Source organism: Bufo bufo, chromosome 7, assembly GCF_905171765.1.
Source record: "Bufo bufo chromosome 7, aBufBuf1.1, whole genome shotgun sequence".
In the NCBI taxonomy this organism is placed as follows: domain Eukaryota; kingdom Metazoa; phylum Chordata; class Amphibia; order Anura; family Bufonidae; genus Bufo; species Bufo bufo.
In genome coordinates this window covers 93,506,314-93,521,906 of record NC_053395.1, presented here as the reverse complement: position 1 = coordinate 93,521,906, position 15,593 = coordinate 93,506,314, and the positions used below count along the sequence as shown (strand labels likewise).

General features: G+C 41.6%; 1 protein-coding gene across 1 annotated transcript in view; it reads right to left on the bottom strand.

Moving 5' to 3' along the window:
* Positions 1-5,581: 5,581 nt before the first annotated feature.
* Positions 5,582-15,593, bottom strand: part of SLC39A10 (solute carrier family 39 member 10) — a 273,453-nt gene continuing 263,441 nt past the window's right edge. Inside the window, exons 7-10 of the mRNA XM_040440707.1 lie at positions 13,444-13,761; positions 10,238-10,318; positions 9,922-10,112; positions 5,582-5,886 (exon numbers count right to left, since the gene is read on the bottom strand). Of these exons, the coding sequence (XP_040296641.1) occupies positions 5,728-5,886; positions 9,922-10,112; positions 10,238-10,318; positions 13,444-13,761 (749 nt within the window). The 3' untranslated portion in view covers positions 5,582-5,727. The remainder of the gene's footprint in view (positions 5,887-9,921; positions 10,113-10,237; positions 10,319-13,443; positions 13,762-15,593) is intronic.

The window sequence follows — 15,593 nt, the reverse complement described above, 5'->3', positions numbered from 1 at the left end:
CATCATAACTTCAGTGGATCCTCCGCTAGCTATGGGGCTTTATTAGGACCGGCTTCAGGATTTAAAATTGGTTTCACATAATTTTTGTCACGTTGTGATGCAGTTTAATATTTTACATAGACTTTATGTTACACCCCTTTGGCTTAAGAGATGTGGTATTAGGACCGATTCGAATTGCCCTAGGTGTGATGCCTCGGATGCGGATTATCTCCATATGTTTTGGTTTTGTGCAGAGCTGAAACAATATTGGGGTACTATTCACAAAGACTTGGAGGGGAAAACTGAACGCGCAGATTCCTTTTACTGCTGAATGTTGGGTATTGGGTGATCTTGCTAAGGTGGGTTGTCAACAATATAAGAAAAATCTTTTGTTTAAGATAATGTTCTTGGCAAGACTCCTAATAGCACGTTCTTGGTTTGCGCGAGATGCTCCCAGTAGGAGTACATGGCTAAATTTGGTGGATACTAATAAGAGATATGAATATATTTTGTATAAGCAAAGAAATATTGAGATAAAATGGCTTAAAACTTGGGGAGATTGGAGTCCCTAGAACTTCCTCCTTCCTCCATCCTTCTACACCTCTCCTCAGTCTTTTTACGGAGGGGTGGTGGTGAAGGGAAGACGCATCATAGGCGGGTAGGGGGAGGGATTGTTTTTTGTTTTATTTTTGGTGGGAAAAAAGATGTTAAATATTGATATGATTTTATAAAATTGATTTTATTGATTAATTAATATTTGAGCTTTAATAAATAAAAAATAAAAAAAGATCGGCTTCTAAAACGCCAGTCTTAATAAATATGCTCCTTGGTCCCCAGAATCCCCAAATAAAACACCACTAATATCTGCACAAAAAATAGGATTGAGCAAGTCAAATTAAACACATCTGATCCATTTTTCCTCAGACAGCAGAAAGACTTGCAGCCCCAATAGATATTAAAATGTTAGGTGTTCTGCTAATATACACCAGTTTATTGACACATGGGAAGTCTTGGAAAAACAACAAAAAGACAATTGTCTTTACCATGCATGAAGAGCTGCATAAAGTGAACAATTTTACCACTAGGACATAGAAAAAATACACTCTTTATAACATTACCCAAATATAATTTGTTTACATCTCTTTTAATGAAATTTAAATCAGATTATTATACATACACTATAGTGAATTGACATTTCAATAGCTGAATGCACAATTCCTGCACTCCGAATTCAACTGAATCACAACAATGGCCAACACAATATGGCCTAACATTACAGGAGCGATTGCTGTTTAATTTTACTTGAAAAAAGGTCTGAAGAAAATTATTTAGCTGATTTAAAAAGATAGTACATTTGTAGTTTTAATACTTCTCTAGGGCTTGGAATGCAAGCAAAAGGAAAAAGTCATTCCAACTCCACTTCATATTAAAGAGAGTCTGTCAAAAGATGTCTACTTACCAAATGTTAGGGTACATAGAAATACAGTATGTGCACACATATAGTACCTTTCTTGTTCTTCACTGTCATCATATTACATAGAACAGTAACTTTAATCTGGTATACAAGTCCTGTTCAACTCCTTCCCCTGTGCCTTATATGACAGCACCAGCCTTTTCTCATGCCATCTCATGCCACACAGAAATCTTGCGCAAGCACTGTTCACGCCCAGCGTAAACGGAAAATCCTGGACGCCGAATCTATAGTCTGCTCCCTCGCACCACACAGCTACCGGCCGGAGCAGTGTGAATGCTGGTAGGTGAGCAGTGAAGTTTTGCCTCTCTTCACACTTCTCTATACACAGGAACGGGAACCGTGCAAATACTCAAAGAACCTAGACTGTTTTTCCAGCCCACATCTAGAGAAAAGGTAATTACCATCGCGGTGATTATTTAATCGGATCGTCAATTGATATTCATATTCTATTATAGTGGAATATTCATCTAGCCACTGTATTTAATGTGTTATATTTCTACCTACCAGCGCCAGTGTAAGTTTTTACCGTAAGGTAAATCAATATTCAATCAATACTTCCTGCTGTAGACAATGACCTTACAGAAGTACTGTCTATGTCCAGAGCTGGAAACGAATAGTGCAGGAGCAAGATTTTGTGTGTATATTCCATGCTGGGAAAAGGCTGGGGCTGTCAATCAAGGCAAAGGGTGTGGAGCTGGGCAGGGCTTGCAAGGAAGACTCGGAGAACTTGGCAGCTAATTTGCATACAGGGGTACAATTCTTTTTCTTTGCAATACAAAAGTGATGAATAGCCACAACAGTTATGAATGACCTCAAATGTATATGATAAGTACCTTACCAAATGCTGGGAATCATTAGTGTCATGCATTCAGCAAGTTTATTGTTAATTTATGCATAACTTTCATACATAGTTAAAATGTTTTCTGTATCATTCTCTGTTGAGTGTGTAACAGCTCCATCTAGTGGCTGTTTTACATACAATTGCAGATATTCATACTACAAGTTTGGTCTACTTCAGCTTCCATATCTTAGCGACATCATCATCCCTGCACATAGCAGCCATTCTCCTCATTCACAGTCATCTGCCTGAGGATAGCACATGGCTTGGAAGTCTCTTGAGTCATCCTCTGCATGTATGGATTTACATTTATCTCCCTAACACGTGTTGGGACTTTATATTATCTTATTTTCATTTGGCCACTAAGACCATCAAGGTCCCTAAGCTGACACGTGTTAATTAATTATAAAATATAGCATTTATTACTTGCCCTTAAAATAAATCAATTAGAACTCTACTATTAAAATTATCAGCGATGTCTGCCTGCCTAATGTTTATAGTAGCAACATAGTGTCTGATTATTGAGTACGTCCTCTGGATGGCGCTATATACGTGTGGCTATGTCTCTCATTGCTCTAGTTATTACAGCATCTTTCTGCTTACATGATGCACGCTGTTATTTCCACAGCTTGCTACTTGCTACCATAACTGCCTTCCTAGTCTGTACTCCTATCGATATATCTCCCAGACGTTATTGCAGGCCAGGCACTGCCCACTGCCCAAACCCCTGAAGACGCCTGGTAGGCGAAACATGTCGGGGGGCAGCGAGTGATACTAGTGTTTTAGCCAACCTATGCCTGGCCTGCAATAACGTCTGGGAGATATATCGATAGGAGTACAGACTAGGAAGGCAGTTATGGTAGCAAGTAGCAAGCTGTGGAAATAACAGCGTGCATCATGTAAGCAGAAAGATGCTGTAATAACGAGAGCAATGAGAGACATAGCCACACGTATATAGCGCCATCCAGAGGACGTACTCAATAATCAGACACTATGTTGCTACTATAAACATTAGGCAGGCAGACATCGCTGATAATTTTAAAAGTAGAGTTCTAATTGATTTATTTTAAAGGACAAGTAATAAATGCTATATTTTATAATTAATTAACACGTGTCAGCTTAGGGACCTTGATGGTCTTAGTGGCCAAATGTAAATAAAATAATCCTCTGCATGTAAGCTCACGGTAGCATCGCTGGTATGTCACATAGCCACATTACAGCCTGTTTTCATATGTATTTTGCATATCCTTTTCCTCTCCTTTATAGCAGCTTATACACTGCTCAAAAAAATAAAGGGAACACTTAAACAACACAATGTAACTCCAAGTCAATCACACTTCTGTGAAATCAAACTGTCCACTTAGGAAGCAACACTGAGTGACAATCAATTTCACATGCTGTTGTGCAAATGGGATAGACAACAGGTGGAAATTATAGGCAATTAGCAAGACACCCCCAATAAAGGAGTGGTTCTGCAGGTGGTAACCACAGACCACTTCTCATTTCCTATGCTTCCTGGCTGATGTTTTGGTCACTTTTGAATGCTGGTGGTGCTTTCACTCTAGTGGTAGCATGAGACGGAGTCTACAACCCACACAAGTGGCTCAGGTAGTGCAGCTTATCCAGGATGGCACATCAATGCGAGCTGTGGCAAGAAGGTTTGCTGTGTCTGTCAGCGTAGTGTCCAGAGCATGGAGGCGCTACCAGGAGACAGGCCAGTACATCAGGAGACGTGGAGGAGGCCGTAGGAGGGCAACAACCCAGCAGCAGGACTGCTACCTCCGCCTTTGTGCAAGGAGGAACAGGAGGAGCACTGCCAGAGCCCTGCAAAATGACCTCCAGCAGGCCACAAATGTGCATGTGTCTGCTCAAACGGTCAGAAACATACTCCATGAGGGTGATATGAGGGCCCGACGTCCACAAGTGGGGGTTTTGCTTACAGCCCAACACCATGTAGGACGTTTGGCATTTGCCAGAGAACACCAAGTTTGGCAAATTCGCCACTGGCGCCCTGTGCTCTTTACAGATGAAAGCAGGTTCACACTGAGCACATGTGACGGACGTGACAGAGTCTTGAGACGCCGTGGAGAACGTTCTGCTGCCTACAACATCCTCCAGCATGACCGGTTTGGCATTGGGTCAGTAATGGTGTGGGGTGGCATTTCTTTGGAGGGCCGCACATACCTCCATGTGCTCACCAGAGGTAGCCTGACTGCCATTAGGTACCGAGATGAGATCCTCAGACCCCTTGTGAGACCATATGCTGGTGCGGTTGGCCCTGGGTTCCTCCTAATGCAAGACAATGCTAGACCTCATGTGGCTGGAGTGTGTCAGCAGTTCCTGCAAGACGAAGGCATTGATGCTATGGACTGGCCCGCCCGTTCCCCAGACCTGAATCCAATTGAGCACATCTGGGACATCATGTCTCGCTCTATCCACCAACGTCACATTGCACCACAGACTGTCCAGGAGTTGGCAGATGCTTTAGTCCAGGTCTGGGAGGAGATCCCCCAGGTGACCATCCGCCACCTCATCAGGAGCATGCACAGGCGTTGTAGGGAGGTCATACAGGCACGTGGAGGCTACACACACTACTGAGCCTCATTTTGACTTGTTTTAAGGACATTACATCAAAGTTGGATCAGCCTGTAGTGTGTTTTTCCACTTTAATTTTGAGTGTGACTTCAAATCCAGACCTCCATGGGTTGAAAAATTTGATTTCCATTTTTTAATTTTTGTGTGATTTTGTTTTCAGCACATTCAACTATGTAAAGAACAAAGTATTTCAGAAGAATATTTTATTAATTCAGATCTAGGATGTGTTATTTTTGTGTTCCCTTTATTTTTTTGAGCAGTGTAGTTAGCAGCTAGGGACCATGCTTGTTATGCAGATAGGTAACAGGCTCTGGTTAGATATGCATCTGTGTTTGCATGTGCATTGCTATGCACAGAAATGTAGTATATGCATTACTATATGTCAGACCCCATTAGTAAGCGCATATTTTTTTTCTGTTCCCCAGTTTTATCGCGCATTTACATCCTTACAATAAAGATAAAGTTGGACGATACTTCATTGTCAATTCATTGCCGGGATAAGGTTTAGCTGTCTGTCAAGCTATATACCTTCACACATAAGGAGGACAGAGCAATTAGGTAGGCAAAAATCTTCTGACAGACTCCCATTCAAGTTTTAAAACATATTTTCAAACAGTGAATACCTAGAACTTATGAAAAACTCATTATCTTTGAATATACAATGTATATCAACATGCAGCATAATAAACAGCTATTTCAGGTTTCACATAGTATAATGGTTTCCTTTGTGGGACTGTATTAGGATAACATGCCTTACATTTTTGGGATTTCATTTACCTGCTTGAACCATCTTGTCAGTGGACAAACAAGTTCTACATCTTCTGGACCACAGAAAGTACTATTAGAAATGGATGTCAAACACTATTTTATCTTCAAACAGGGCAATGACAAGCATAAGAGCAAAACCAAGCAGAAGTCCTAAATTCTGCAGGAGGAATTGTCCTACTGGACAGTATCCATATTCTTCATTTTCATCTTGACCATGCAGCATTTCTGGAAGCTAAGAATTAAACAGATAAGAAACGTTTAAATGAATAATGTATAATAACTTCATAGATAACTTTGCTAATTAACTCATTTTGGGCTAAAAATAATTTCTTGAACTGGTCTTTATTAAACATTTTCAACAGTTTTTGTGCTACAGGGTTAAATTTCAGTATTTTTGCAGACACTTTTTGCTCTTGTTAACAGTTTGATAAGAATTCAGCGATAAGTGCCACAGTGCAACCTGACATGTGATGGGACTCTGTAAAAAAGAAAGTCACGTGCAAATAGACTGGAATTTAGCCCTGTAGCACAGTGTTCCTCCAATCTCCAATCCTCAGGGCCCATCTGCCGGTCATATTCTCAGTATTTCCTTAGTATTTGTGACAAATACCACACCTCATGCCCGCTTGACGCCGCCTACGTCGTGCTCACGAGCCGCGATATGGTCACGGGTTACCAAAAACGTGATGTTTTGCCCTCCAGAGTGCAGGTAAGGTCAGCTTGGTACAGTTTACACATACACCCCCTGTCCACGCGGGCACAGAGAGACAACAAGCTGAGAGAGCCTTTCCACTGCCGCAGTGAAAACAGCGCTGTCTCAGCCCGGGTATCTGCCACCAGCTTCTTGTTTGATATAAGCCTGGTACGCTAACGGGATTATATAGGGTGAGAAACCAACCCAGGGTAGCTTATAACTAGGCCGAAACACGGACGTGGGGATTCGTGATCGAGATACAAGATAGCACAAGATTAAATTATATATTTAATCGCCTTAAGGGCACACTAGATATAACACAATATACACAGAGAATATATACAGTGGTCTGAGGTTACAAATACAGGTTATATGGGTACAACAGGGTTAAGCAAAGCAAAAGTCAGTAACCAGGTAAGATGAAAGTTCCTTTGGATTGTGAGGTGTTCTTTGCTGTAGTCACATAAAGGGTAGTGATCTCAGCTAGTTCCTGGGTCCCCCTAAACACATTACACGATGTGACCCTTCTTCAGAGAAAAGACCCGCCCGCTTGCTGGCACAAGGCTTTTAACCTGTAGCTGGCCCCTCCCACCCCAGCCTTTGGGAGGGGTCCATCTTCCCTCTGCTGGACTGGCTGCAAATGACCCACAAAGCCCTTTAGGATTCATAGCTCCAGGCCAGAAGGTCACAGGGAGATGGTTCTGGGACCAACGGATCCGCCTGGGTTCTGGCTACAAGTAGAGTCCAAATATGGTACCGTTAGTTTGTTTCTGTGGGGAGATATGTATATCTCCCTTCCCTGGCATCCCACAATCAAACCAAGAACATGGGCACGTTCCTCATGGCCACCGGGACACAAATATGTATCCAGTTTGCGCCTGCGATGGCCGTCATTCCTTATGAAATGTAGGTGCCAACATGTCTGGGAGGTAGTATTGATCCTGGCAGGGCTGATACCTCCTTCTGGGGTGTTTTCCTGCAGGATCCGTGCTGTCTGACTGGAGGTGTGAAATGTAACAAAAGGTGGCCTGCTAGGAGTTTTCTACTAACTGGCTTAGGCTTTGAAGCAGGGCCCCCCTGTGGAGCTTGATTTCCTCTACCATCTTTCAGCAAATGGTGGGTGTGAGGACATGGCTGACAGTAAATATTAATCCATATTCCTCACAGTATTGAGCAGGGGATATAATTTGTGTCAATTCATCAGGGCTTACCACATCGTGATCGGCAGGAGGGCCCTGAGGACTGGAGTTGAGCAACACTGCTGTAACACAAAAACTGCTTAACATTTTTAATAAAGACCGATTGAAAACATAATTTTAGCCCAAAATGATTACAATTAATTCATAAAGAATGGTCCCTGAAGGTGGTCATATACTTTAACCCTTTAAAGGGGTTGTCTCACTTCAGCAAGTGCCATTGGTCATGTAGAGAAAGGCACTTCCTGATGTATTGTGATTGTCCATATTGCTTCCTTTGCTGGCTTGATTAATTTTTGCATTGTATTATACGCTGCCGGTTTCCATGGTTACGACCACCCTTCAATCCATCAGTGGTGGTTGTGATTGCACACTATAGGAAAAATGGGGGTGCACATAGGCTAGTGCTTTTTCCTATAGTGTGCAAGCACGACCAGCACTGATGGATTGCAGGGTGGTTTTAACCATGGAAATGAGCAATGTATAATGTGATGGAAAAATGTATCCAGCCAGCAAAGGAAGCAATATGGATAAAGACAATACATTAATAAGTGGCTTGTATTAACTTCCTCTACATAATAAATGCTATTTGCTGAAGTGAGACAACCCTATTAATGAGTATGCCAGAAATGGCCTTAATGACTAGCAGCATTTTTTCATTTTCGCCTCTTTACACTTCAGCAGCCATAATTTGTTTTTTCTCACCAACATCGCTGTCTGAGGTCTTGTTTTATGCAGGAGAAATGTTATTATTTTTGGTATTGTTCAGGAATACATATAAAAAATGTTTTACATTATTTAATTTTTTTTTAAATGCCTTTATGGGATTGCCATACTTATAATGTAGCCTCCGGATATACAGTGTTAAGGCATGTCACCTCTGCGTTGCACAGAAACCGAACGGACCACATTATCGTCAATGAGATCTGTTTGGTTCCTTCCCTGTCAGTTATGTGTCCAATATGGCACTTCTGTTATTTTTGTTGTTCTGCTCCTATAATGCAGCAGAAAAACTAAAATAATAGTGCTGCTATGAATGTGCCCTTCATATGAGGTGTAGTGTACTGCCTCCTCTTTTTTAGCTTAAAGGCACCAACCAAGGAAATCCATGCTACCATATCAAAAGACTAGAGAGGTATAGTCTTCTAATTTTATATTATGAAATGACTTCATCTTCTAAAACCTGCATCATAACTGTGTATTTAACTCGAGGTAGTTATTAATAAAAATGACAATTCATTATATTCAGCACATTAACACATTTGGGGACAAAATGGCTTAACGTCAGGATGGTCCTACAATATCTGTACATTTCGAAGTCTGGGAGCTTACCAATCATTTTTGACAAATTCAGTTGAACAAACCACTAGCTGATTGATTAGATCTCTAATTCTAGTATGATCACTCAGGATATGATAGCGAGATTAACCCCAGTAGTTATCGTATTTCCTGCACCAAAAGACACAGCTAGGTTTTCGTAGAGGAAAATAAGACAAAAATATATTTTTTATCAGACCTTAGATCAGACCCCGAGTCTTCACCAGTCCTCATTTCTTTATCAGACCTCAGATCAGACCCCCATTCCTCATCACACCTCAGATCAGACCCCCATTCTTCATCAGACCTCAGATCAGACCTAAGATCAGACTCCCATCAGACCCCCAATCTTCATCAGACCTCAGATCAGATCCCCATCAGACACCCATTCCTCGTCAGACCTCAGATCAGACCCCCATTCCTCATCAGACCTCAGATCAGACCCACATTTGACCTCAGATCAGACCCCCATTGCTCATCAGACCTCAGATCAGATCCCATTAGACCCCCAAATCAGACCCCCATCAGACCCCAATCAGAGCTCAGATCAGACCCCCACCAGAACTGAGATCAGACCCCATCAGACCTTCACTCCTAATCAGGGCCCCAGATGAGACATAAATTAAATAAATGAACTTACCTCTTGTCCTCTTCTGCTCCAGACGGCACTGCTACTCACAGATATAGTGCACTGTTCCTGCACTGACCGCTCCCTAGTCTTCTTCCGCCGGTGCCATGCACTGTCCTGTGACCTTACAATACACAACATCAGGTCACAGTGTGCACTTACGTTGTGTGACATCAGGTCACAGCACAGAGCGCAGCAGCAACAAAAGACCAGAGAACGGTGAGTACAGCCAGTCCAAGGATCGCTGTATTCACCACTCCCCTAGCCTACTGTGTGCTAGTGAGTGCTTGCATAATGTGGTAATCAATTTTGATTAGGGTGATTGCACATGAGAATGTGACACACAGGAATACAAAAGATGGTGACATGCAAGCTTATACAGTACATATATAAATATATAGATGTAAATGTACCATAATTATTGTCCCTTACCATATCAACAAGTGCTACGTATAGAAACATGCCAGCTGTAATGGCAAAAATCCACAAAGTGATATTATTGATGTATTGCCCGACTGCTGAACCTATCAACATGCCCACATAAGCCATCATTGCAGACAGGAGATTGTACACAACTGCTTGTTTTACAGTCATACCAGATTTTAGAAGCACTGCAAAGTCTCCTGTAAATGATCAGAAATCATTAATTATATACTTAGAGGTCACTTTTATTCTCCAGAAATAATTAATACTTGCACTTGCAGGGCACAGTGTATATAGGTATGCATAAGAAAGAATTTCAGTTTACCTAATTCATGAGGAAGCTCATGGCAGAATACAGCTACTGAGGTGCTAATTCCACCTGTCAGGCCAGCACTGAAAGCAGCTCCTATAAGCAAACAAATGACAAGTGATGGAGCCAAAATTATTTACATCAATCCACAAAATTACATCTGATGGATTTGTAAAAAAATATATATTTTCTTTGCCTGATTACTGGGGATTTTGTACAGTATGTGGCCATATGAAAGTAGATCTTTCACAATGACTGGATTTACACATAGGTTTTTTATAGCATTTTTCCTGACTTTGCGTTTTTCTTTTCCACATGCTTTGTTGATGTTTTTTTGCAGGAAAAATGTCAGCTCCAGATGTCAGATTTTTTTTGCTAGTGGTGTTTTTGGGTGCAATTTTTCTGTTTATGACAGAGAAGGACATGAAAAAAAAAATTATTCAAAAATCTCTTAAAGGGAATGGCTCATCAGAAAATGACCTATTGTTTAATTCATTTTTTATGTTAATATCTGTATTTAAATTTATTTTTTTATATAATCCTGCAATTTTCACACTAGTTGTAAAATATATTTTCCTATCTTTTGCGAACAGCTGCATGGGCCATAGACACAATGGACCAGAGGGGACCCCCATTGACTTGTATGGGAGAGTTTTGTAGGCATGCTCCATGCCCTGTGCAGAGGCCAGGGGTGAGTAGATAAGGCTACTTTCACACTAGCGTTCAGAGCGGATCCGTCTGATGTTTCATCAGACGGATCCGCTCCTATAATGCAGACGTTTGCATCCGTTCAGAACGGATACGTCTGCATTATAACTTAGAAAAATTTCTAAGTGTGAAAGTAGCCTGAACGGATCCGTTCAGACTTTACATTGAAAGTCAATGGGGGACGGATCCGCTTGAAGATTGAGCCATATAGTGTCATCTTCAAGCGGATCCGTCCCCATTGACTTCCATTATAAGTCTGGACGGATCCGCTCGCCTCCGCACGGCCAGGCGGACACCCGAACGCTGCAAGCAGCGTTCAGGTGTCCGCTCACTGAGCGGAGCGGAGGCTGAACGCTGGCAGGCGGATGCATTCTCAGTGGATCCGCCTCCACTGAGAATGCATTAGAGCTGGACGGCTGCGTTCGGTGCCGCTTGTGAGCCCCTTCAAACGGAGCTCACGAGCGGACACCTGAACGCAGGTGTGAAAGTAGCCTAAGCTGTGATATCACCTATTGTGACTGGTGGATCCTGTGTTGTCTATATACTGGTGATACTTGTCATTGTAATTCTGCATGTGGTGATAATGATAATATTCTAAATAGATTGAGTGCACATGCAATTTTGAGTTTGTAAATTATTGCTTTATCAAGTGTTTACACATAATTCTCCGCTATCCCAGCAGTATATGAAATAATTTGTTATTTAGAATAATATGTTGTTTAACAGATGAAGTACAATGACAATGTTTCGGTCATAGTGGCCTTATTCAAGTCTCATCTGTATTTGCAGGTTACTTCAATATGACTCCATTCACTAGTAAACAGCATTTGCCAGTTACAGTGGGGGAAATAATTATTTGACCCCTCACTGATTTTGTAAGTTTGTCCAATGACAAAGAAATGAAAAGTCTCAGAACAGTATCATTTCAATGGTAGGTTTATTGTAACAGTGGCAGATAGCACATCAAAAGAAAAATCGAAAAAATAACTTTAAATAAAAGATAGCAACTGATTTGCATTTCATTGAGTGAAATAAGTATTTGAACCCCTACCAACCATTAAGAGTTCTGGCTCCCACAGAGTGGTTAGACACTTCTACTCAATTAGTTACCCTCATTAAGGACACCTGTCTTAACTAGTCACCTGTATAAAAGACACCTGTCCACAGAATCAATCAATCAAGCAGACTCCAAACTCTCCAACATGGGAAAGACCAAAGAGCTGTCCAAGGATGTCAGAGACAAAATTGTAGACCTGCACAAGGCTGGAATGGGCTACAAAACCATTAGCAAGAAGCTGGGAGAGAAGGTGACAACTGTTGGTGCGATTGTTCGAAAATGGAAGGAGCACAAAATGACCATCAATCGACCTCGCTCTGGGGCTCCACGCAAGATCTCACCTCGTGGGGTGTCAATGGTTCTGAGAAAGGTGAAAAAGCATCCTAGAACTACACGGGAGGAGTTAGTTAATGACCTCAAATTAGCAGGGACCACAGTCACCAAGAAAACCATTGGAAACACATTACACCGCAATGGATTAAAATCCTGCAGGGCTCGCAAGGTCCCCCTGCTCAGGAAGGCACATGTGCAGGCCCGTCTGAAGTTTGCCAATGAACACCTGAATGATTCAGAGAGTGACTGGGAGAAGGTGCTGTGGTCTGATGAGACCAAAATAGAGCTCTTTGGCATTAACTCAACTCGCTGTGTTTGGAGGAAGAAAAATGCTGCCTATGACCCCCAAAACACCGTCCCCACCGTCAAGCATGGGGGTGGAAACATTTTGCTTTGGGGGTGTTTTTCTGCTAAGGGCACAGGACAACTTATTCGCATAAACGGGAAAATGGACGGAGCCATGTATCGTGAAATCCTGAGCGACAACCTCCTTCCCTCTGCCAGGAAACTGAAAATGGGTCGTGGATGGGTGTTCCAGCACGACAATGACCCAAAACATACAGCAAAGGCAACAAAGGAGTGGCTCAAGAAGAAGCACATTAAGGTCATGGAGTGGCCTAGTCAGTCTCCGGACCTTAATCCAATCGAAAACCTATGGAGGGAGCTCAAGCTCAGAGTTGCACAGAGACAGCCTCGAAACCTTAGGGATTTAGAGATGATCTGCAAAGAGGAGTGGACCAACATTCCTCCTAAAATGTGCGCAAACTTGGTCATCAATTACAAGAAACGTTTGACCTCTGTGCTTGCAAACAAGGGTTTTTCCACCAAGTATTAAGTCTTTTTTTGTTAGAGGGTTCAAATACTTATTTCACTCAATGAAATGCAAATCAGTTGCTATCTTTTATTTAAAGTTATTTTTTCGATTTTCCTTTTGATGTGCTATCTGCCACTGTTACAATAAACCTACCATTGAAATGATACTGTTCTGAGACTTTTCATTTCTTTGTCATTGGACAAACTTACAAAATCAGTGAGGGGTCAAATAATTATTTCCCCCACTGTATATATATATATATATATATATGATACAAAGAAAGAAAGCAATGCAAAACCAAATGCTTACCTATGGCCAATCCATCACTAAAATTATGTATTCCATCTCCCATTATCACCATCCAAGCTATACTGGCAACCCCAGTATCCTTCATGACTTTTCCTGTGTGGCAATGGCCATGTGAATGGTGGGAGTGTTTACTGTTACTTTGTTTCTTTGGTGTATCTGCTCTTGTATAATTATTATCAAATTGGCCATCATCCACACTTTGATTAGCATCACAAGAGCAATCCTTGTTAAGATTTGATGTGGCATCTTCAACCGCAACAAAAACCTTCATAGGCGATTGACAGAGATGATCTTTCTGGGACTCAGATGCAGCTGGGTCTTCAATGACAACATCAAAAGAAACATAGTTTAACATAAGAACCCAGCAACATTCAAAAGAGACAGCACAGTCTCTCTGGCATACATCAAAACCTTCTACAGGATAATGTAGGACAGCAGCCTCAAGATGATGAGCTGTCAGGTGATGCAAGAGTGACCCAAAGCACACAGTAAATCAACTAAAGAATGGTTGAAAAGAAGATTTTTTTTATTTTTTTTTTGCTAAATCCTGACATTAAAGGGTTATTCCCATCGTCACCTTTCAGGGCCAAGATGGGAATAACTACAGTAAGTGCAGGGCGGGAGAGGCAGAGCTATGGAAATGACCAAGCAGCCAGCAATCCACTGTTTCCATAACAGTGAAGCACAGCATGCTATTCAGTCTGCATAACTTTGGAGTTATGGGAACAATGTAGCTTGCTGTGACATTATGTTTGTACAGCTCCCATTCATTGCTATGGGAGTTATATAAAAATGAAGCCCCAGCCACTTGGATGTTTCCATAAGTTCAGCCATTCCCTGACAGAACTTAATGTAGTTATTCCTCGGCCATGAAGACCAAAATGGGAATACCCCTTTAACACTATTGAGAGGCAAGACTTGAAGAGGATCTGCCAGTATTTCAGTCAGTGTTGTTAAGCCCTGCTGCGGTCTTAAAATTCCTGTTCAGTGTGTCTGTGACGTTAGGCTCATTCACTTAGCTGATCTGTAGCTGAAGATGGGGGAGGACTAGGAGAAGACGCCGGTCGGCGGTCTTAATAACCCCTGCGCCGGCGGTGGATCTGCCGAAGTTATGTAGAGGTGCCGGAGTAGAAAATGATGAATTAGACGGGCCTACTAGCCCATCCCCTTTCCTGCCCACGTCATGACCACTTATTTAGACCTGGCGTGAGCAGGAAAATTTGCAGATTATGGTGCAAATAACCGTTGTGCCGCAATCTGTGCTAGAAATACACCTAATATAGGAGTATTTCTGGATAGTTAATGACCCCCAAAGTGCTTTGTCTGCAAGATCTTTTATGACAGCAGTTTGGGGAGTACTTTATAGACATAGCTGTGTGTGCATGATTAAATGTATTTGTATGACCTTTTTTCAGGGTTTAGTTCCCCTGTGTAGTATAATTGCATACATTATTTTCTTAACAATCAGTGTGTCTGTGTAATTACATGTTATTACGAAATATGTGGGCCTAGATTTACTAATTCTAAAGATGGTATAAGCTTAGACAAGGGCCCGGATTTATCAGGCCTTTACTGTAGAATTCAGATTTCCAAAAAGTTGCAACATGGGGCTTTTTGTGACTTTTTTGCGCTCACTTGAACAAAAATATTTGTGACTTTTTGTATTTTTACACCACTCACTCCAGTTTTGAAATATAGGTGGGAAAGTGGGTGTCGTTAGCTATGTTAATGAGTTTTACTCCAGATTTATCACTGAGAATTTTTTTAAAAGTTACAAAAAAAGTCACAATCACACTCCAGTAGGAGAGGGGAGTAGAAAAACAGGAGTAGCTTTTCAAGACAAAAGTGCTAGCTTTAAGGAAAATACAAATTTACCAAACAGCATGCTAAATTTGATAAATGTGGAGTAAAGTATGCCAACGCAGACTCAAACACAAGTGAGTTCAAATATAACCCTCGTGATAAATTCCCCCAGGCAGTCTAGACTTGCACCAGATTTATCACAGTGGCTCAGGCCGGTTGATAAATGTGGTCCAGGGATAGACACTTTTCCTTGACTCTATACCAACCATTGGTTGTCTTACTTTGAAACAGATTTTTACAAATTAGTTTCTGCCCCTTTTATATGAAGTCACACCCCTTTCTAGAAA